Source organism: Triturus cristatus, chromosome 4_1 (genome assembly GCF_964204655.1).
Source record: "Triturus cristatus chromosome 4_1, aTriCri1.1, whole genome shotgun sequence".
NCBI lineage: Eukaryota > Metazoa > Chordata > Amphibia > Caudata > Salamandridae > Triturus > Triturus cristatus.
This window is the reverse complement of record NC_140585.1, coordinates 1126961841-1126984797: the sequence shown is the minus strand read 5'-3', so window position 1 is coordinate 1126984797 and position 22957 is coordinate 1126961841. Positions and strand designations below refer to the sequence as shown.

General features: G+C 42.4%; 1 protein-coding gene across 2 annotated transcripts in view; it reads right to left on the bottom strand.

The window, feature by feature from the left end:
- FAM3C (FAM3 metabolism regulating signaling molecule C) overlaps positions 1-22957 on the bottom strand; it is a 337648-nt gene that overhangs the window by 108841 nt on the left and 205850 nt on the right. For both annotated transcript variants that reach the window (XM_085654178.1, XM_085654179.1), the window contains exons 6-7: positions 15560-15618; positions 11879-11929 (exon numbers count right to left, since the gene is read on the bottom strand). In XM_085654178.1, coding sequence (XP_085510304.1) covers positions 11879-11929; positions 15560-15618 — 110 coding nt within the window. The remainder of the gene's footprint in view (positions 1-11878; positions 11930-15559; positions 15619-22957) is intronic.

Below are 22957 nucleotides of genomic sequence, written 5' to 3'. Positions count from 1 at the left end.
GGCTGTAACCATGCACACTAGCCAGAATAGGTGCCTGATTGTACTGTATTGTAATTGCATTTATATAGTGCTTACTACCCCTGACGAGGCGTTGGAGCACATTTTCGGCAAGTAGCACACTACTCCGAAGCCAAAGGATTAGTGGTGAATTAGTATAGTGAAATATGAAAGTAATTTGAGTGGTGGATATGTTAGTCAGTTATTTGGATTGAAAAGGATAGTGGCGGGATAGAAGAGGGGAGTATTTCGTTTTTTTTTTTTTTAACTGATAGCAATAGGAGGAGGCTTGTGTCACTCACTACCCAGAAACCGGTACCAGGATGCTTGTTTCCAGTTCAGGGAAGACCTGGCTTGGCAGTTCGGGCTGGACTGTTCCTATGAGGCACAGGATCAAGACTAATTTGCATATAGCTGGTTCTGAACTGAGGTGGCAAAGTGAGCTAAAGAATGATGATGGATTCAACCCAGATCTGTGACTGGGAGTGAGGGTCTGAAAAGTTTCAGCGCTTTGTCAATCAACTCCTTGTGTTTTCTTTGTTGGCCTTAAGTTGGCAGGGTAAGCCCAGACGTGGGTCCCTTGCTCACTTTGCCACTGGATTAAAGCTAGCCTGGCTAATGAACGGTGTTACCCAGAAACCGGACCCTGGATGCTTGTGTCCGGTTCAGGAAAGACTTGGCTTGGCAGTTTGGGCTGGACTGTTCTCATGAGGCACAGGATCAAGACTGATTTGCATATAGCTGGGTCTGAACTGAGGTGGCAGAGGGAGCTAAGGAATAATGATGGATTCAACCCAGATCTGTGACTGGGGGTGAGTGTCTGAAAAGCTGTCCGTCCATGATCTCTTTGTGTTTACTCACATTTTTACACCAACTACAGCATACAGCAGTGTTTAATTTGAGCCGGTGGTTTCTGGTGCTCGGAACCAGCACTTAATTGTCAACACAGGGACTTGTGACAGTGTGCCACAAGGTGGTGCTGTCTGGCCAATTTAGAGATGACCATAACAACAGTTAATTATGAATTCAGCATACATCAAAAACGACTATTACCTGCCCCTCAAAACATTCTGATATCTTTGGGGACATGAAATAGTCTGAATTGCCACACTTGAAGGAGTGTAATGGTTAGTAGTTGTGTTGTTACCAACATTCGCAGTGCTGGTAGGGGCAATCTGTGGTGCAAGCTGCAGTTCGCTCCTGACGAGAGCCCTGACAATTTTATTTTTACAAATTAAGCACTGGCATACAGCTTGGGGCAATATATCAGTGAAACTCAGCCAAGTGACTAACTGAGCTCTGACTGCATTCTGTCCTTTTACAAGTGGCACATCCACACAGAAAGTAGTTCCGCTAAGTATCAGGGACTACTATGATAATGTGTGCATTCTGAGATCAAAAAAATATTTTTTCTTGTAGCCATTTTTTTTTTTAGCTTAACAGAGACCTGGCCGTTTCTTCAAAGTTTTGCAAAAAACAATAACAGCGCAAAACAACCATTTACAAAGCCAAAAGTCTATTGGCCAAAACCAGACATACTGACATTGCCAATGCTTATTAAACACGTGTAAATCACTTGTAATCACTTGTAAATCAGTACAGGCTAGAGACAGTAAAGTCCAGAAATGCACCACTGCACGAGCACAGTCAAGAGTCCCATCGACAAAAGATTGAGTGCTTACTGTTGCTATAAATTAAGATACCTCTGTTGATAGGGCAAAAACATATAATGGCTATTGGTACAAAAGAATAACACCCTTCAGGTACATTCTGGACAGGCGGTCAAGCCAGCTTAAGAGCACAGAAAAAAATACAGGACACATCCCCTTCTGTAGCCTGCTGCACTTTTTATACTAATGGAACTGCCAAAGATGGTGTACTGACAACACTCCCTATGGCATCAATGACCGCTGCAGCTGCCAAGTCGGTAATGTGTGGAAAACAATACGTGAATGACAGCTAATGGCTGAAGGTGTATCGGGTACTTCCCCTCTCTTGCCATAGGCGGTATATGGTGGATGTAGAAAAGATTTAAATGCAATAACTTCTAACAAAAAATTATCAACTACACAAAAATCAAACTTAGGTTTAAAAAAACTGACAAACTCTACTATTTAATCAAGGAGACAAAGGGCAAGCATAGGACTGCACTGGAGCAATTTCTGCACAGTAAGGAGGACAGCTGTGTCTGCACCTCCTTTCAAAATGGTCTCATGTGCCAGTTCTGGAGCAAACATTTGTCAGGCTAGGGGCGGTAATGCAGGAACACTGGGAATGCAATTGCTGGAATAAAGGTCTGCTGTCCAATGCAGGCTTCCGTCTTAGCCTTTTCTACTGTTCACAATGAAGCACAAAGCATTCCAGCCCCGTTAATATTAATGAGGTGGGCAGTTTGTGCCTAACCTGACTACAAACGTCATTGAGAATCCCTCACAGCGAAGAGCACATGCTCCAGGTGTTGGGCACCCCTCAGTCATATCTTTCATGTGCTTTAAAATTCATGATCACACAAAAACACTAATCCTTTATGGATTCCTGAGTAGAGTGCTACTCGACGAAAAAGCGCTTTGACGCCTCGTCAGGGGTAGTAAGCACTATATAAATGCAATTACAATACAATACAAATGTAAACTTTAAAAAAAGGGCACAGGGAATTGTTAATAAGTTGTACATTAAAATCTTCAAAAAAGGTCACTGACAATACACAAAGAGGAGTCAAGCGTGTGGCCTCCTTATCGGAGCTTCAAGTGTCTGAATCTTCTCCTCTAAATGATCAACTGTTTCATCTTGTTTTTGAAGATCGTTATTTAAGTCTTAAATCTCCTGCATCCCATTGAATTAATGCACAACATCCCTCTCCCATTGTAAGCACATTTTCTTTTCCTTTCATCCTGTCAATATTTTGACACCGGTGTACCTCCTTCACTCACATTTACACAGAATCACAATTGTAACTGGAATATGTGAACATTGCTCTCTTTGCTCTGCGAAGAGGCCATGGATTGTTGACCATATATTCTTAACAACTTCTTTTCCACTCACCAACAGTCACTGTGAGACACGCGTACAGCCTTCAGCCTCCACTCCAGAGCTCTGAATCGTGGCCTGTTGACTGCACTATACAGCAGTAATATGCTGCACTAAAAAAACATACTGAAACACAGCATCCTGGGAATCACCAACACTCCCTGGGCATACACAAACAAGTAAACGTTAAATAAAGTTAAATAAAAACTGGAACTAAATCACCCACAGGAACCTCCACAACTGTATTAACAGCCATGGTTAAGAAATCGATCAGAAACCCTGCCAGGACAGTTAAGGATATGAATATAGTGCCCGATAGGGTCCTATTTCAATGGCCGTGTCCAATTACTTCCGGGACTGAGACGCGGACCACTTAAAGCCCTGGCTATATATAATACAATATGTGGGCTACTTTGTTTTCGCACAGTAGTTTCAACATACCAAATCTGGTTCTTTAAAATACTATAAACCACCTTGTAAAACCGGAAGTAATTAAAGGGCAGGACTCTGTGCTAGTTGAAAGGCTGAGGGACAATCACAAAAAACGTGTAGTACCGGCATTTCAGGATACAATCGGTAGGAGTGAAATTATTTAAAATAACACCCTGAAAGTTTTAACTTCATAAAGCAGTTGTTAAGATGAGTAATGTGAAATTTATTAAGTCCTTGGTTACAAGGAGGGAAGGACGCTGCCTGCCAGCGAACTGAATAATAGTCTCCAACATGAATCTAAACATTCCAAAAGAATGAGAATGTTGACTCAACACGCCCTTGAGAATACGGAGTCAATATTCTCTCAACACGAATTGAGATGTAACAGAAGGATAATGCAGATTTGAGGTGGTGTGTGGACCTTCTGGACCTTAATAAAGCCATTTGGATGGACAGACATCCTCTGCCCAACAATGGTAATATGTTGTAAACAAATGTCAAGTAGTGAAAAACCTAGCCTCAAAGTGAGAGGGTTTATGGGACAATCATGAGGAAGACTGTACAATGTTATGTTTTTTCTAGCACACAACCCAAGTTAAATGTCTGTAAATTAACTGTGCCAATATTTCAGAACATATCAGCATTAGAAAAGCACAAATGAAACACATTTTGGGGTAATTCTGAAGTGTGGGCGAAACAAACATTTTAATACGATCAAATCAATTCACTAGGTGATAGCATTTCCACACAATATCTTCTGTGCGCTGTATTTCTTTAGCAGTAAAACTGTATGTCTGGGCAAATATAACGGTGATTTCAACAGAAGATGTGTTGTCTCTAATGACAGTGCACTACCACACCATGCATACTCCCCTTAACCCCACCCCACTCTTCTTCAAAGCACTCTACTATGCACCACTCCCCTCTACTTCACTCTATGCCTCTATACTCTACACTACTCTGTTCTAGGCCAATACACTCTATCCCAAACTACTCTACTATGCACCACTGCACTCTACTCTGCACTCTACTCCACTCTACTCTGCAACACTGCACTCTACACCAAACCACTCTACGCCAGTGCACTCAATGCCAATCCACTCTAATTTACTCTGCACTGTATGCAACTATGCCACTGTATTCTACTGTACATCACTCCACCCTGAAACAATCTACTCTGTGCCACTCCACTCTACAACACTGTTCAGTACTCTGCATCACTGTACTCTAACCCAATGCACTCTACACCACTTTACTCAAAACCAATGCACTCTATGCCATTGCACACAACGCCAATTTATGCTGCCCCACCGCATCCTACACAACTCTATTCTACTTTGCACCTCTGTACTCTATGCCACACCTCTCTACGCTACTCTACTCTGCACCACTCTATGCCACTGTACTCTAAGCCAATCTACAACAGTCTGCTCCACAGCACTGCAATCTGTGCCACTTGACTCTGCCCTGCACCACTATACACAACTCAACTCTAGTTCTGGACCACTGCACTCTACCCCACTGCACTCTACTCTATGTAAATTCACTTTAAACCACTCTATTCTACTCTGCACCACTGCACTCTGCTCTGAAATAATCTGTTTATGCAACAGCACTCTGTGCTGCTCTATTCCACTGCAGGCCACTCTAATCTACTCTGGGCCACTCCAATCCAGTCTATTCTACTGCACTCTACACCACTGCACTCACGGCCAATACACTCTACACCACTGCACGCAACGCCAATGCACGCTACTCAAAACCAATACACTCCAATCTACTCTGCACCACTGCACTGTATGCCGCTATACTCTACACCATTTCACTCTAAGTCACTTTACTATGCACACCACTGCACTCTATATAACTGCACTCTACGCCACTTCACAACACTACTCTGCAATACTGCATACCCTGCCACTCTACTCTACGCCACTACACTCTATGCCACTCTACGCCGATGCACTCTATGCTACTAAACTTTATGCCACACTAATCCACTGTGCACCACAGCATTCTATGGCACTGCACTCTACGCCTCTCTACTCTGCACCACTCTATGCCACTGTACTCTAAGCCACTCTACAGCAGTCTGCACCACAGCACTGCACTCTGTGCCACTACACTCTGCCCTGCACCACTATACACAACTATAGTTCTTCAACACTGCATTCTATGCCACTTTTCTCTGCACCACTGCACTCTATGCCACTGCACTCTACTCTATGCCAATTCACTTTAAGCCACTCTATTCTACTCTGCACCACTGCACTCTGCTCTGAAATAATCTTTTTATGCAGCAGCACTCTATGCCGCTATATTCCACTGCAGGCCACTCTAATCTACCCTGGGCCACTCCAATCCAGTCTATTCTACTGCACTCTACACCACTGCACTCTACACCACTGCACTGTATGCCGCTATACTCTACACCATTTCACTCTAAGTCACTTTACTCTGAACCACTGCACTCTATACAACTGCACTCTATGCCACTCTACAACACTCTACCCTGCTATACAGCATACTGTGCCACTCTACTCAGCGCCACTACACTCTATGCCACTCTACGCCGATGCACTCTATGCTACTAAACTCTATGCCACTCCAATTTACTGTGCACCACAGCATTCTGTGGCACTGCACTCTACCCCACTCTACTCTGCACCACTCTACTCTAAACCAGTGCACGTTACACCACTCTAATATGCACCACTGCACCCTACACTGCTCCAGTCTAGGCCATTCCCTTTTGCTCTACACCACTCCACGCCATGCCAATGCACTCTATGCCACTACTCTATGCCAATGCACTCTATGCCACTACTCTATGCCAATGTACTCTACCGTGTACCACTCCACACCACTTCACTCTAATCTGAAACAGTCTACCTTATGTAACTGCACTGTTACACTCTACTCCAATCTGCACCACTACACTGTACACGACTCTAAGCCACTACGCTATGCCACTGCACCCTACCCTGCACCAATCCACTCTACGCTGAAACAATCTACTTTATGCCACTGCACTCTACTCTGCACCAATCTACTCTACGCCACTGCCCTCTACTCTAAACCACTACACTCTATGGCAATGCATTCAGCATAACTTTACTCAAAACCAATGCACTCTATGACAACTACTCTGCACCAACGCACTCTACGCGACTATACTCTGTTCTGCAACACTCTTACCACTGCAAGCTTTGCCACTTAACTACTCTGCACCATTCTACTCTGCAAGACTGCACTCTCTGCCACTGAACATAACGCCACTCTACACCACTGCACTGCATGCCACTTCGCACTTCACCACTCTACAGCATCGCACTCTATGTCACTGCACTCTATGCCACTCTATTCTACTCTGCACCACTGTACTCCACACTACTACTCTCTGGACTACTGTATGCCACGGCACTCTACGCCTGTGCCTTCTACTCTGCACCACCCAACTCTACGCCGCTCCTGTGCACTCTACACCATTACACTCTGTATCACTCCACGCCACTAATCTATTCTGCGCCTCTGCACCGCACGCCTCTGCACTTTAATCAGCACCACTGTACTTTAATCTGCACAACTCTATGCCACTGCACTCTACACCAATTTATTCAAAACCAAGGCACTCTACGCCAATCTACTCTACACCACTTAACTTTAGGCCACTTTATTCTAGGCCACTCTGCAAACTCCACTTTACAGCACTCCACTCTATGATGCTGTACTCCATTAAACTCTACTCCACTGTATGCCACTCCCCAACACCTGACTCCACTCTACGACATTCTACACAGCTCGCTCTATTCCACGTTACTCAACTCTATTCTATGGCACACTACTCCATTCTCCTACAATGCTCCACTCCACGCCACGCCACGCCACGCCACGCCACTCCCCTCCCCTCCTTGCCACTCTAGGCAACTCCCTCCACACCACTTCACTCCGCTTGAGATTATTCCACGACATTCTATGGCACTCAACTCTACTCAACTATATGCCCTGCCACTCTACAACACTAACCCCTCCATGACACTCCGCTCTACAACATTCTACGCCACAAAACTCCACTTTACGACACTCCACTCTCCTTTACCCCACTAACCTTTAGCCATGCTGAACAGCAGCCACGCTGGTGTATAACTTGGCTAAAACATATTGACAAAGCCATAAGCTCTTGCATAGGCAAGACATAATGGCTTTGCCAATGCTTGTTAGACTGTATTTCACAGCCAAAGCTCACCTACTCCAGGCAGCCTGCTTATTATCACACAAAGCGACTCTAGAGAGTCACTGCTCTCAGCTGGCTATGAATTACCCAGTTTCAGATACAAATTGAAGACAAGACTGAGCAGCATTTCCAGCATCCCCAAAGTTCACTTGATACTCTCTACTGAAGAAAGACAACAATCCTGAAACACGTCTCTAGAGATACACAGCACTGGCTGGTCAACAATGGTGAATACTAAAGACTTTCAACTGAAGTGAGTGTTATCATGCACTGCATTTACCACAATATAACTGGGCTAAATGTGTGCTGGCATGCCAGGCAGTGTGCCCCCTCCTCCTTTTGTGATCAGATACAAAGTGGGCGGGAGTAGGAAATCCTGTTATATCGTGCAAGTCAATTAAACCACTCAAAGAGTGCAGCTTTAATCGTCTAATAAGGGCTGGCTGAGTGTGCTAACACAAAGCAGCTGCTGCATCGAGATACATACTTAAGGAAACAGAAAGGAGGGGAGGATTGAAAGTACAGAAACACAAACATAATGCAATGTCTAGGCTCGGAATCAGGTATATGAAATATTGGGTGTTAAAGGAAGATACCCAGCAGCAATGTACTAGTCATCCTGTCCAAGATCAAGCAATAAGTTGGAGGGAAGTGGGTGATTTAATTGGCCGCAAAATATTAACTTCCTATGGTCATTCTCCACTGAATAATAGCAGAATATTCTGAGTTGCCAACACGCTCAGACACAACAGAAACAATACTTGGCAGGATGACGAGAAATGCTGAATAAGGTGTATGCTTCCATTCCAACGAGGCAACAAATATTGTATCGTTTTACTCTCCTGAAGTTATTTATCATGTTGACCACAAATAATAACGCTTTCTTAGGTCTGCTGGAAAAATCAGTTTCGGGCATCACAGAGAGTTTTGCTTCCACTTGGCCTTTGTGAACCTACATACTAGTTTATTTATTGGAAGTAAGAAAATATATATATAACAATAGATTATTGCAAGCGACCATGCATGTTCTGCCTCAGACAAGACCTAAAAAATAAACATTAACCACTGAATTTACTCTGAAGCCCAAGATTAGTGGTTGAGTGTTGCTCACCACAAAGTGCCTTTTTCTATTAGATTTGAGATGGATAGCACAGGAGCAGAGCTCTCAAAGTTTAACGGGTCAATGCATGAGCTGCTTACCAAGTCCAGGATTTTGGTTTGCATTCTGGAATTTGTAGCCCTGTTTAGTCCACTATAAAATGGTGAACCACTCACACACGGAACCGGAACATTTAAGAACCCTCCAGGCAGTGGTAAGGGAATGATGTATGTTATCCTTCCTTGCAATATACTCAATAACCTACTTTAAAAAAAATATTCTAATATGTCCTGTTTTTGAGGAAATATTTAGACGAAGGGCAATTACTGGTACCAGAACCCTTTTGTCAGGATCATGGAAAAATTAACTTGATGTCTGTCCACTGAGTAAATCGGCTTTCCCCTCAAAAACCAAATCTGGGTGTCTCATATTTTGCAGGCACAGCCACAGAAAGCCAACAACTGCATTGGAATTCCAGATCCGACTTCTATCCCGGTCATTTCTGGCCAGGAATGGCTATGAGGGGGTGAACACATTTCCCATTCTTTTTCGTGTGTACCTCAGAGTTATTTGCAGAAAGTTTACGGAATTAAAATGCACCGATCGCTGCTTTGTAATTATTGGGTGAGCTGCTGCAATACAATTTTTTGTACAGGGGACATCATTTCTCGCTAAACATTAATATTCAGGCCTTCAAAAATATTTCATGTGTTTTTTTTATGCAAAGTATCCGGACTCAATTTCCCTTGGCGCGCTGATCAGCCAGGGGACAAACGTGACCTCTACATACTCTTGGCGGGTTTAGCGACTGCTACAGAGATGCCTGTGCAACCCGCAAGCCACGGGGTCGCGGTCAGCGTTTCCTCTCGCCAACCTAATGATGAATTCAGAGCAGACTAAAAATACCTACAAACTAAAACGTCAAGGGAATCGTGTTTTGTGCTAAAAGTCAACATTTTAATGCAGAAACAAAAGAAAGATTTTCAGGCATGTTAAAGTTTTACTGCTGTTTTTTTTTTTTTAATAAGCCCCAAATTAAACTACCATTTTAACTAAATAACGTTGGTGTCATTCCACCTATTTTGTATAAATAGAGCTATAATATCTAATAAAAGCATGCTATTTTCTGTATAAATTAAAATATCAACCCGTGCAGCATATTTGAAAGCAGAAAGCCAAACAGAGTTTTAAATACGCATTTTCAGTAAGGCGACAAATAATCTGTTTTGTTTAGCCTTAATGTGCCCAATTTTTCTACTGGGCTCACACCACCCACGTCCTATCCACAGTGGCAGGAGTTTTTAGGCCTCCCTCACAAACATCTCCTAGCCATTTATTATGGAAAGGCCTCTTGTGGACCATAACAAAAACGTACAGCAAGCCCATTGCTTAACAGTGGTTGGCTTTCTTGTCACCCATTTGCTTGCTTCTTATTCAATAGATTCCTTTCTCTTGAGTTTGTCCCTGGAGCATAGTTTCTTTACCATCCACTTGCTTTCATGATCTTTATCCTTCTACACTTTACATTCAAGGACTTCTTTCTTTCTTACTTTTGGTACGTCACATCAGGATATTAGTCTTTTGCTCTCTCTCCCAGTACCCCATGACAAACTTCCTCCTCCCACATTCTGTGTTGCTGTCCTACCTACCCAATTCCTCCCTGTTTATTTCTATTCATCCTCTAGTTTGAAGAAATATATATATACCGGAGTTCTTAAGGTACTCCTTCCAGTGGTACCGGACCGGAGTTCTTAAGGTACTCTTTCCAGTGATACATTCCCAACAGAACCTTACGTTCTGCAGGGTCTAAAACACTCACAATCCCCAAAGTCAGGAAAGCCAAATGGGGAGGTAGGAGCTTTGTCGCCAGTACAGCTAAACTTTGGAACAGTCTTTCAGTCCACATCAGAGCATTCCATCCCTCCTTGCATTTAGAAATAAAGTCAAGACCTGGCTCTTTAACAACTAAGACGCTCCAACTTCTGCGTGTTCAAGTCCAGCCAGCGCCAAGACACTCATGCGTAATCGCGCGCTTTAAAAATTACCTTAACATAACATAACACAAAGTGATTTGGCCAGAATCATAGGATGTTGCGCCGATGCCGAGACTCAAGCCTGGATCCTCAGCTCCCGAGTCGGTAGCTCTGGCTGCTGTGCCACATCCTCTAGCTCCTCAGTAGTGTTAATCACCCTCACTCTTGCTGCTTCTCTCCGAACCCATCCTGGGTTTTTCTTTAAATTATATTTATTTTACTTTTTTGGGGCTGCAATTTGTTAAGAGGCTGCTCCTTTCCCGTAAACGTGCTCTGCCATCTTTGATTTATTTATTTTTTAAATGTACCCCTCCAAGATGAGAGTCCACCATCTTGGAGTAGCAAATTAAAGAAAAGACAAAATTACTATAGCGTCATGAAGGTTTGTGCATGCAAGAGTAGTGAAACATGCATACATCAAACTGGGGACAAAAGCCGAAATGGCCATGTCATGTGCACACGTGTGCATACGTCATCATGCTGGTTCCAGATTTTTTTTTTTTATCCAGCGGCATCAAGCTTTTATTTGTGCAATATTGATCAGTATTAGCAACAAGCTTTGGCAAAGCCAAAGGTACAATCTATAGGCTTTGATAATGATCATGCATGTTTTTAGAATGTGTTTGATGCAGGCAGCTTTCGAATTCGTTCAGCAGTACACTAGGTTACATGGGACGGTTGAAGACAGCATTGACCAGCACGACCACAGTGCTTTTAATGAAGATGTATGGTGGAAGCACACCATGTGAGAAACTAAGGGAAAGTGAATAACTCAGTTTGTGAGCTTTTTTGGTTCCCCATGTTGAGTCTTTCAAGGTTCAGTGTAAGTGTCTCATGTGCTTGTCTCTGACCATGTACAGTGCCCTGCTGCCTTTTGGCTAGGTTCATGCTATACAAATAACATGTACAAACAAGTGTATGAAAGGCACTTACTTGGAAGTGTATTTTTAAAGTATGCATTTATTGAGTGGCCTTAACCAGTAACGTTCTTAGGTTATGATTAAGATGCAAAACTAATATATTTTCTGTAAATGTAATGGAACAAAAGAAACTTACCTGCACCCCAGAGATCAAAGTATTTTGTGTCCGTCACTTGTCCGGTATTTCCTAGGGAGAGGTTTACATTTAGACAGGAGTATAAACAAACCAACAAAAATTTACAACAAGAAGCATCTACTAGCAACGTGCTAATGATAGCTTCCCTTGCAAAGGTTCATAATTAAGTATACCTATAAACAATCATCAATTTCTACAGAAATGCATGGGGGGAGCATTCACTATCAGAAAAGCACCAAATGCTTTCTGGCAAAGGTTCACATTTAAATATGAATATAAACAATCACCATATCTACAAAGATTTACAGCAAAAAGTCACTGTCTTCCTTGCTTAGGATTACATTTAGGTAAAAGTATAAACAGTCCTCATGCCCTGCAGACATTTATTCAGCCTTACTGATAAGAGCCAAACCCTTCATGGTTAGCTACAGACATTTAGGCAGAAATTATTTACCAGTACCTTGCAACTAAATACATCCTGGTTAGGTTTACATTTAAATAAGAGTTTAAAAAAATACCCGGTCTACAAAGATGTACTACAGGAAGCAACCACCAGTGCTGTGCCACCCAAGTATTCGAACCTCAAGTTTAAAATTAGGTTTGGGTTTTAGCATTTACCATAATTTACAAAGATGCATAACAGAAAGCATCCACCAGCTCTGTGCCACTGTTGTAATATCAGCCTTGCAACAAGAAAACATACAGGATTTTAGATGTGTAACTACGAATAACAGGGATGGTTTCACCCAGTGTTGGAAGTAACATGAAATAGACAAGAGGAAAGCCATTATATATGGTTCAAAATGTTAAAATAGCACAATATTTCATGTTAATGCAGTTCAGAATCACAATATTTGGTAAAAGTTTAATGAAGATAATTGTCATTTAGCGTTTGTAAAGGAAGAACAAAAGGCAACAGAGGAAGCATGCCAAGATGAGAAGGCCCAGGTGCGAGTGCACAATTCAGACCATTCATAATGATTGGTCCATGAGACACTAATTATCCCTATGTAAAGACTTAGCAAATTAGAGCTTCGTATCTGTGAGCCAGCTTAGGTTGTGGAGTCAAACGGGCAGTTTAACGACGTTGTACTGTTGCTTACTGTTGTTATTCTGGTGCAGTAAGACAGGGGGCTATTTAGAGGGAGTTGGGTAGTGAGGTAGGAAATAAATGGTAGACAAAAGAGGAGGTACTTTCAGGTTGTATGGGTTGGTAACGGTGGCCAAAAGGAGCAGTGATTTCAAAGTAGGCGCACACGTGTGATCAGTGTGGGTGGGGTTAGGTGAGTATAAGGGCAAACAGAAATGTTGGGTGGAGTATAAGGACCTATTTGGTGTAATGGTGACTAGACTTCGTTAGGTGAGAGACTTAGAGTACGATAAATGTGCAGGCAGTGTTGGACTAGAAAAAAATATCGGCGCAGGCACCATTATTAAAGTGGCCCCACAAGCGAACCAGATAGCTAAAATAATGACCCACATTTGAAAATCAGTAAAGTTTTAAATTTGTAAAGACACGCTGTATGGATATTTTGCACAGTAATGGAGACTGCATGCATTTGTGCTATCTGCAGGCAATGTTTGTGGTAATAACAGGTAAATTAACAGTAAAGACTGGCCCACCGGGCCATAAAACAGGCTCAAACTGCTAAGAAAACAGTCCCACACCCTGATCTGTCAGACCAGCACATTGGGCATTGTCCGATTGCCCTACAGGCCAGACCACCCTGTGTGCAGGGTGCAACTACAATGGAGTATGATAAATGTGCAGGGTGCAATGATGAAGTTAATTAAGCCACTAGGCTTGTTATCAGGGCAATCAGTAGGTGACCCCTTGTGTTGCACCGCCACCACCGCAACCAGCAGTGGAAAAGGTGTCGGGAGCGGAAGAATGGGAGCAATAGAGGAAAGGAAGAAGTTGGTAAATGGAGGAAAGCAAAGAAAGGGAGCAATGAGAGAAAAAAAGTGGAATAGAAACCGCGGTCCGAGGAAGGGGGGAGCGTTGCGGACTGAGGAAGGGGAAGAGTTGGAAGACAAAAGGAAGGGGTATAAAAATTTACTCACCAGATACCTGTGGGAGGGACAGAGCCGTCAAAATTCTTTGATTTTATGTAATAGTGATACATTTTGAGTAAATTATTGATCAAGTTGTGACTTAACCAAAGTTTAATGTAGTTCAAATTCTGTTCCGCAAAGTTATTAATTAGGACACAGTTTGACTTAATTATATGGAAATATTACATTAATGTTTTTGAAATTTGATTTTAGCCAAATATAATATAGAGTGCTTTCATATGCACTTTTTAAATCCCTGAAGCAAATGACGTACACTGTGTTTGCTAGCAGCTGAAGTTAAAAAAAATGAAATCTGAGACGTTCTGACCACCTGGAATAATGGAAAAAAAATCTGCCAAGTGTTACAAGACATCATAACTTTTATATAAAGTTAATCTTGTTGCCACACTACCTTACAATGAAACAGGTTTTTAAGCACAGCTAGCCAAGTCTTCTCAATTGGTTGCATCAATGAACCGATAGGGATATTTGTATGGCCTCAATAAGTCATAACTTAGTAAGCAGATCTTATACAATGCCCTGAAATAGGCAATTTCCTCTATGAAGATGTAGTCAAAGCCATTATAGGAGGAACCTTGTGATGTAGTAGAGTGCCTTAAAATGATTCAGGTCGCCTAGAATTACAACAAAAACAATGCTAGTTATTGAAATATTCCGGATTAGATTGATCGTTGTATTGCATTCTTCAGGATTGTCTATCATTTTTTGAGTCTGGTTGAAGACTGGTCAATTGTACGGTTGTCTATATATATTAGAAATCTAATATCCCTTCCACCTAAACTTGGGCGAGCCAAACAGACTTCCGAAATTTACTCCAAGAGATCAGCAATACAAAAGGCAAAAATTAGTGTGCACAGCATCCATGTTTTAAACCACAGGATGTATTAATATGTCAGTCTAGACTAGGATTCACTCAGGTCTTAGTAAGCAATAAAATCATAACATGCATTAAAAGATGGGTTAATAGTCTATGTATCCAATTTGTAACTGGAAGCAGGATTTTGGGAGAATAATGAGCTTAATATTGTATTCATGAATTGATTATCTTCTCCACAAGGATTTCTCGTGCTTCCTCTAAGAGAAGATCCTGCCAACTGCTCTTTAGATTGTATTGTGTTTTATTTTTATCAAGAGGAAATTCCTCAAAAAATTGCAGTCAAACAAATCTAGTGAGGAGCTACTTACAGCTCTTAATGTCCAAGCTCTTCATGGTGAGCACATATTGGGTTATTACTTAACACCAACTTCAAAATACAAATTGTGCACCAAATAACTAGGCAATCCGGCAGGGGTCACAAAACAGTTTCAAAATAATTGACAGGTCTCAGTCTCTTGGAGGAAGTACACTGGTTTACCTAGAGTTTGAGCACCTTGAGAACCAAACCGAATATGTTAACATAGAGCATTAACAGACATTCGGATTGTGCATTTCAGGCACACACTATTAGCACATTTCAGTGCATCAATGTTTGTGCAATGCATCTTGTCTGAAAAGCAGATTGCAGTCTTCCACTGCTAATGTATATATACTTCCTGAAACACATAACATAAGCGTTATTTAAAAAGTAGTGCCTGCAGATTTAGCAACACAACCACAAAACGTACCATTTATTAATGCAATATTTATCCCTCGACCAACATTATTCTTGACTCCACTCATAAGACTGTAAGAAGAAAAAAAAAAAAAAAAAAAGAACATGTCAGCATGAAAAAAGCAAACTTTTTAATTTTCCATGACAGAATGAGGTGGAATTATTTGGGTTACGAGATACGTGATGCAAATGTTTAGCTTTTTATTTCAAGTGTTTGGTCGATGCAGAGTCCGCGCAGCTAAGGAGGATTGGAAGAGGGACCAAAGTGAGACCACAATTACTACCTCTTCTCAATACGTACCTCATACATTTTATCAGCAAGCACATAATGTTGATTTGTAATCAGATCAATGCGCAGTGTACAACAGTCCTAAACACAACAGTAAACTGCTTATTTTCATAAAACCCCACAATCCTTTGTCATATTTCCCAGTTAGGCCCAGTGGGAAGCACTGTCATTTTACATGTACACGTTTTTCCTAAGTTGCCTTCTCCTTCACACATTGACTTGACACACCTGCATGCATGACAGTGCAGGATTTTTTATTTTTTTTTGTGTTGACATTTTTTGATTAGTTTTTATGAAACTATATTTGCTTAAAAATTCCACTTTGTAAGAACTCTATCGCGATACCTTGAACATCCTGTCGAAGGTCTGAACATACATTGAGCAAATGTGATTCTCCGTTGTTCACCAATGCGGCGACACAGTTATCTATAGAACAAACAATGGCAGCCTGACTAAGGCCTCGGCGCAAGGATGCTTTTTGTTCTAAATAAACAAGCATTTCCAGGTTTAGGCAGAGGAGTACTTGCTGTTATTGTGAGGCCACCACACACTGAAACCTCAGCTCAACTGCTTGCTGATTCCTCTGTGAGGAGGGCTGTTCAACCTGTGAACAAGACGGGGACCTACATACTCTCCAGTCAGGTAACGGATGTTGGATCATCCAATACAGGATTCTTGGTAAGACACCCACACACCCTGACACTTAGGTTAGGGAACGTATAGTAGGAGCAGACTATCTAGATACATTGTTTAGCAAGATGGTGGAACTTTTCATTCTGTTCACTGTCTTTTTACTTCTAATTACTCGTATCTGCTTCTGTCTATTGATCATTGCATCACATATTTCAAATACAAGAATAGCAATGGGTCAATAAATATTGAATTGAGTGCATTCTTTGCAATATTCCGCAAAGAGAGAGCATGAGTGACTGAGCAAAAGGGTTCTAGATCGGTTACCAAAATTCCTGGGGGTATCTGGGTTGTCAAGTTCTGTTGTTGACCAAGCTATTCACTACCTGTCTATGTTTAGAGGTGCTTATGGTGACACTGGGCTAGCTGACCTATAGGACAACATATCCTGAGGGGGTTCATGGAATCAATCTGGCACCATCCCAAAGTTTATGTTGGCCAACAAACAAGCAGTTCCTACTGGAAAGTGGAAACTACACAGCATACTGTTTGCTATTTATTTCACACATACCTAACAAGCGGTCACTCTGCTACCTGCCTCTACAGCACATGGTTATGCACTGTATGACCACATGACACACACACTCATCAACTCATGCAATGTCTGGTTACAAACACTAAAATGGGCCAATTAATGACAGAAGGCAAAACAAGAAATGAGATATAAATCACGTCCCAATCTACTCTTAAGATCTAGATCCTCTTCATGCGTCAAGCAGCATTTTACCTATATAAAAGACGTACCCCAATTCCACCTGGCTGATTACGACTATATGCTCTTATTGTGAAGGTAAAACCAGGTTTACATTTATAACCAGCACTACCAATTAGATTTCAAACGGAGAGGTATGTACACAATGCCTTATTAAATGTATATATTTCCTCACACAATATGCATATTTGTATGTGCTTTAAATGAAAAAAAGTTGTTTAACAAAAAAAGTACAGTATTCCATGTGTACAGTGCCTCACGAAACTGATAAAGCCAAGTATGGCAACCCCACCTCCAATAATGAGGAAGGGCATCTGGGTTCAGGGGACTAAGATTTATGGTTTTCAATACAGAAAGGACTTTCTCCTGGGAGAACATCCTGGGCCAGCTGACTTTACTGGAATCTCACTGTACATTCTTCAATCACATTTGACACTGAGATTCCAGCTAAAATACCACACATCGACCTCCGTTAAATGAAATTTGATACATAATGAAGGAACAACATGCACACTTCATATGGATGGTGGTGTAACGACAAATATACACTTGGAAATTATATAGGATACTAAAGATTTGACATTAACAAAACAATGGAATAAAAGAAAATATACTTAAAACCTAGGAAACAGCTAATACATGTGATAATGCTTGCACCATGTAGGTAAGTGTCGAAAGGATTTGGATAGTTGACATCTAGCTTGGGAATCATTCTCTGTGGATGAAGTACTGTCTGCCAAACCTTTGGGCCACAAACATTGAGGTACCTTTACCACCTTACTCATGCTACAGATATTTCCATCTGTTAATTCAACTACTTGTTTTGTGACTCTTACTACCCTCATGGGCTTGAAAAACTTGGCTCGTCAGCTTTGACTAATCTTCCTTTTTTCACACACACCCATTCTCCATCCATTAGACTTGATGATCCATTACTGGATACATTCCTAAATTTTCCGGATTTCAGCTTCTCAGGAAACTTTGTCTATTCTACTCGAGTCAGAATAAACTTTATTCGATCAAATTGAACAGATCATAAAAGTACAATAAGAAAAAAAAAAGAAAAACAAAACAAATACAATTAATATCCAGTTTTGTCTAGAGCGATACATAATAAAAGCAATTCAAGTAAAAACACTGTTGAGTTTTGACATGTCTAAAACCATGACATCAGAGTTAAAAAAACATGCATATTAAAGTACAGTTCTCAAATAAAAGAAGGAGAACAAAAATCTCAATGAATGGTCCGCTATGTTCTCCTACCAACAGGATTGTCGGTCCTAAATGTCTGGACTTCAATTGAGAGTGCCAATTAATACAGCTGGGGATGTGGGCCAGACATAAAAAAAGTTGTCAGCCAGACAATAACTTGGATTCACCAACTTAGCAGACTTAGACTGAAGGCCACAACACAGAGGCATGTGTCAGACTCTCACACATCAAAATATAAGAAAGATAGAGGTAATTGCCCTATCCTAATAGCTTTTGTTACGGTGTCAAATAACTACAGTGCTGACAGTGCAGTGGATAAAACATTAGGTAATAAGTGGATAGAACCATTCCTTGTCTAACCTTAAGTCTATGGGAGAAAGTGCAGATTCAAAGTCAGAAGCCCTCCTAAACAAGAGGGCTCTATACGCGAGTGCAATAATCAGAACATAGCAAAGGAAGGAAAATCCACTATGTCGTCCAGCTCGGGACTACATAAGAACAGCATCGTCTGCATACAACAGAGCTGGTATGTGGCATTGTCCAAACTGGGGCAAATCCCTGTACGTCTGAAACAATTACCTTTTCAAGTGATTAGTATAGAGTGTAAAGAGGAAAGGTGCAAGGACACAGCCTTGTCTAACACCCCTCCCCCTCGCGGGTACCAAAAGACTCTTAGCAACCCCCCAGGCCAAACCTAACTGATGCGCTGGAGTCATGATAAATCTCCCTGATGGAGTTAATCATGGACCTGTCCAAGCCAAGAAATTCCATTATGCTCCATAATTGTGCGACAGAAAGTTAAAAGCGCTGGACAGGTCCATAAACTCCGAAAATAAAGAGCCCTGCTGAGCGATGGTATACTTGTCCAACAGGTGGGAGAAGTTAAGACACTGATCCTCAGTCCCCAGCCCCCTCCTGAACCCACACTAAATATCAGAAAGGATTCTAGTGTTCTCAGCCCAGGCCTCAAGTTGTGATAGGAGAACACGGCCCATGACCTCACCATTGAGTCCAGGTGGAAGCTAAGGTGGTGGCAACTCACATCCCCTCTGTCCCCTTTATAAACATGGGGATGATGATTAACTGCGACCTAGTGGGTAGCCTGCTAGAGCGGTTAGCCGCCTGAAGGTCATTAGAGACCAATGGGGCCCAGAGTTCGATTTGGCTCTTAAAAATGTCAAAGGGTACTCCGTCGGGGCCTGGGGCTTTACTGCTAAGCTTTATTCTAATAGCCTCCAGCACTTCTTCGCAGCTCAGGAGGTATTTGGGCTGAAAGTTATCCCTTGCGTTAATGCAGGCAGTATGCTCAGGCTCGTGTGACCTTTCCTCCCTGGGTCCAGCAGAATATACCTTCCCAAAATAATATGTCCACTCATATCCTGGTAGAGCAATTTCTAAAGAGGGCTCATTGTCCGCCTTTAGGAAGGGCAGATTCACAATGACCCAGAATACTCCGAGATCTGGCTTATGGCACACAACATCAAGATCCTCCCAGGCCTTCATCTTTAAGATATTTTCCCTGGCCTTAACTTATTTTCGGTAGGCTTTCCTGCACTGTGCCACTTCTTGTGATATTTTTGGAGAGCGAGGATATGGAACATACGAGTACTTGAACATTCTTTTCCAAACCAACCTTTCTGGTTCCCTGAATCCAGAAGATAGGGCCTATCAAGAGCGGGAGAGAGGAGAAAGCCTCAATGATGTGACTAGGGTCTGCCGAGTCGTCCAGACAGATATTGAAAAAGGGACGGTTAGTGTCTACCAGTCTTGACATAAAAGCCTCAATATTGACAGATTCCCATTTAATCCTAGAGCCATTCCTACAGTGATCAGAGATATGGGCTTCACGCCGGTCTGGATGGCAGACAGTCTTCCAGGAGGAAAGATCATTAGATAGGCTTTGTGGCAGATGGTCGCTAAAAAGACTCAGAGCGACAGTAAAATCACATATAGAGGGATCCAGATTGGCCAAAAAAGGAAAGAAATCAATAAGGGAGTCTTCACCTTTACCCAAAAACGTTTGAGAAAAGCACATTATTTCGGTGGGATTCATGGCAAAACCCAGATTATGCTCTGACATGATAAAATTGGGGTTACTTCCATAGGGATCGTGCGAAAAATGAGCCTGTAAAAGCCCATCTGGATCTAGAACCCCACAAGCGTCTCGTAACACTAGGAGGCAAAGGTGGGCATTGAAATCCCCTCCCATGCCTAGATTTTTACCACCTCTAAGAGTGAGAGAATCCAGATCCCGGTCCAGCACAGACAATACGCTAACTCTGTTGGGAAGAGGAATATTGTTGTAAAAGTTAATAATACTCAACCTTGTGCCATCACAAAATTCGAGGCCAAGCAGCTGGTAGAAAGGTGCATCTGCTTTGGGGGAAAAAATCAAATGACCAACCGGAAAATTACCAGGCTCCCATTGGTCTACCAGAAGAGGCTGGGGTAGCAGCAATGTGTAAAATGTTATAGACATTTAGATTAAATGGCGTGGATACCTACGTTTCTTGCCGACAGGCTATTGCGAAAGTCTCCATGAATTTGCCCATGTATCATTGTCCCATTTAGCCTCTAGTCCAGCTACATTCCAGGAAAGGAGAGACAACATTCAAGACCAGCCGTTTAAAACACTTGAGAGCCTCTGGGGTGAGAGATCTGCAGCATGTGAATTGAGAGATTAATCACAATAGACACCCCCCACCCCTTGATGTTGAGCATCCAACGGAGTATATACATACTACTCTTTCTGACATCCCTGAGTGGCTCCTGTTGAATAGGTGAAATAAAGGTTTTAAATAAGGTGCTTCCATTGGCCAGCCCAAGGCACTCAACTCCTCTTATAATATGCGTTAAGCTGGATTTGGCGTTTGATTTCCTGGTGATAAAGTGCAGATTTCATGGATGGGTGGGGGGAGGATGACATCCCTCCCATATGTGCCTGATCCAAATACTGGCATTATGCACAGCAAGAGGCAAGGTAAAAATTTGTTGACAATGACCTTTTGAATGTACAGCGGTAACGTACAAGGGTTGGTAGTCGTTACAAAGCTGCTCTGGCCCAACCGCTCCTTTACAAAAACAACTTGGGGGAGGGCGGGTCCAAAGCGGTAAGATGTAAAGGGGTGGGATAACGTAGAGCTGTCTGAAATGCGAGCTCAATATCCCAGCCAAAAAATTTAGCCTTGTGCTCCCAGACCTGATTAGCTATTCCCTGGGTGGCCCAAGAGGTCACAGTTACATCTCTGCCTTGAAACATGGGATGGGGACTGAAGTGCACAAATTAGAGGTCATTAGATGTTATGTGATCCAAACCTACTAGAGTGCCAATCAATTTGAGGATAGCTTCTGTTAAGGATGTCATCATTGTCTTGAGACACGTAGCTGGGCAGCAACACAAGTTTCTTCATGTGCGGGCAGACCCTACTATTGGCATCCCTCTCAGCCAATACTGCCACACCAGTATGTCACCCGGTCATACCAGACTATGTAACATGGACCTTGTTCATGGTTTAGTCTGCGTTCAATAGTTTGTGCCGCGGCTCGAGAGCAGGGGCAATGGTATCAGGTTGACTGTGCCATGAGAAATCAAGGAGCCTGCTGCTGGTCCTTTGAGGTAGGCGACATGACGCTGGTTCCGTTGCTGAATATTTGTAGTTACTCCCTCCGTGGTGATCCAATGATGACCAACTTGCTGGATAATTGATGCTGCGCCCTCCCTAGGACTGATGGGATTGTCACAGCTACTGGTAGGTAACATGGAGGACCCAATAGGCATCTCAAGAGGTGAACTCCCTAAGACGGTCAATGGGTCAAGCTGGGTGGTTGTCAAAGGCTGGAATGAAGCCTGTATATTGGAGGATGCATCCTTTTTGCAGCTAGCCACCCCTGCTTGCAAATGAGGACCACCTAAGGCATCAGCTGGCTGGAAAATCTGGTACATCTGCCTTCCCTTCCGTGACAAATTCTCTGTTAGAGGGGGAGGGGTCATTGTCGAGGCCATAGTTGTGGGTGGGAGGGGTGTGGGGTCAGGTTTTGGAATGTGGTGTTAAATAGTCCAGTGCCAAATGGTCTGTGGTAATTGAGACAGTTGTATTGAGTGTCCTTCCTTATTTTTTGATGCAACAAATTGCAGGCATATTGTCTCTACGGAGAAGAGTATTCTTCCAATTTATTTTGTGGGGAAAAACTTTGGGAGCACCTGAATAGCTATGAGCTCTAGAACACTGATGTGGAATGTTTGTTGGTCAACAGTCCATTGGTCCTGTACCATGATACCCTCCATGTGTGCGCCCCAGTCTATGAGGGATACATCTTTGTTGATAATCATTTGCAAGATTTGGTCCCGAAGAGGTCTGCCCTTCAGGGTGTTGTGAGCATTCTGCCACTTTAAAGACTGATGAACCCTGTGTGAAACCAACACTAGATTCTCCAAATTGTCCCCTGCTTATGATCACTGCGATGCAAGACATTTCTGTAACGGGCGGTTGTGTAGCCTGGCATGTGGG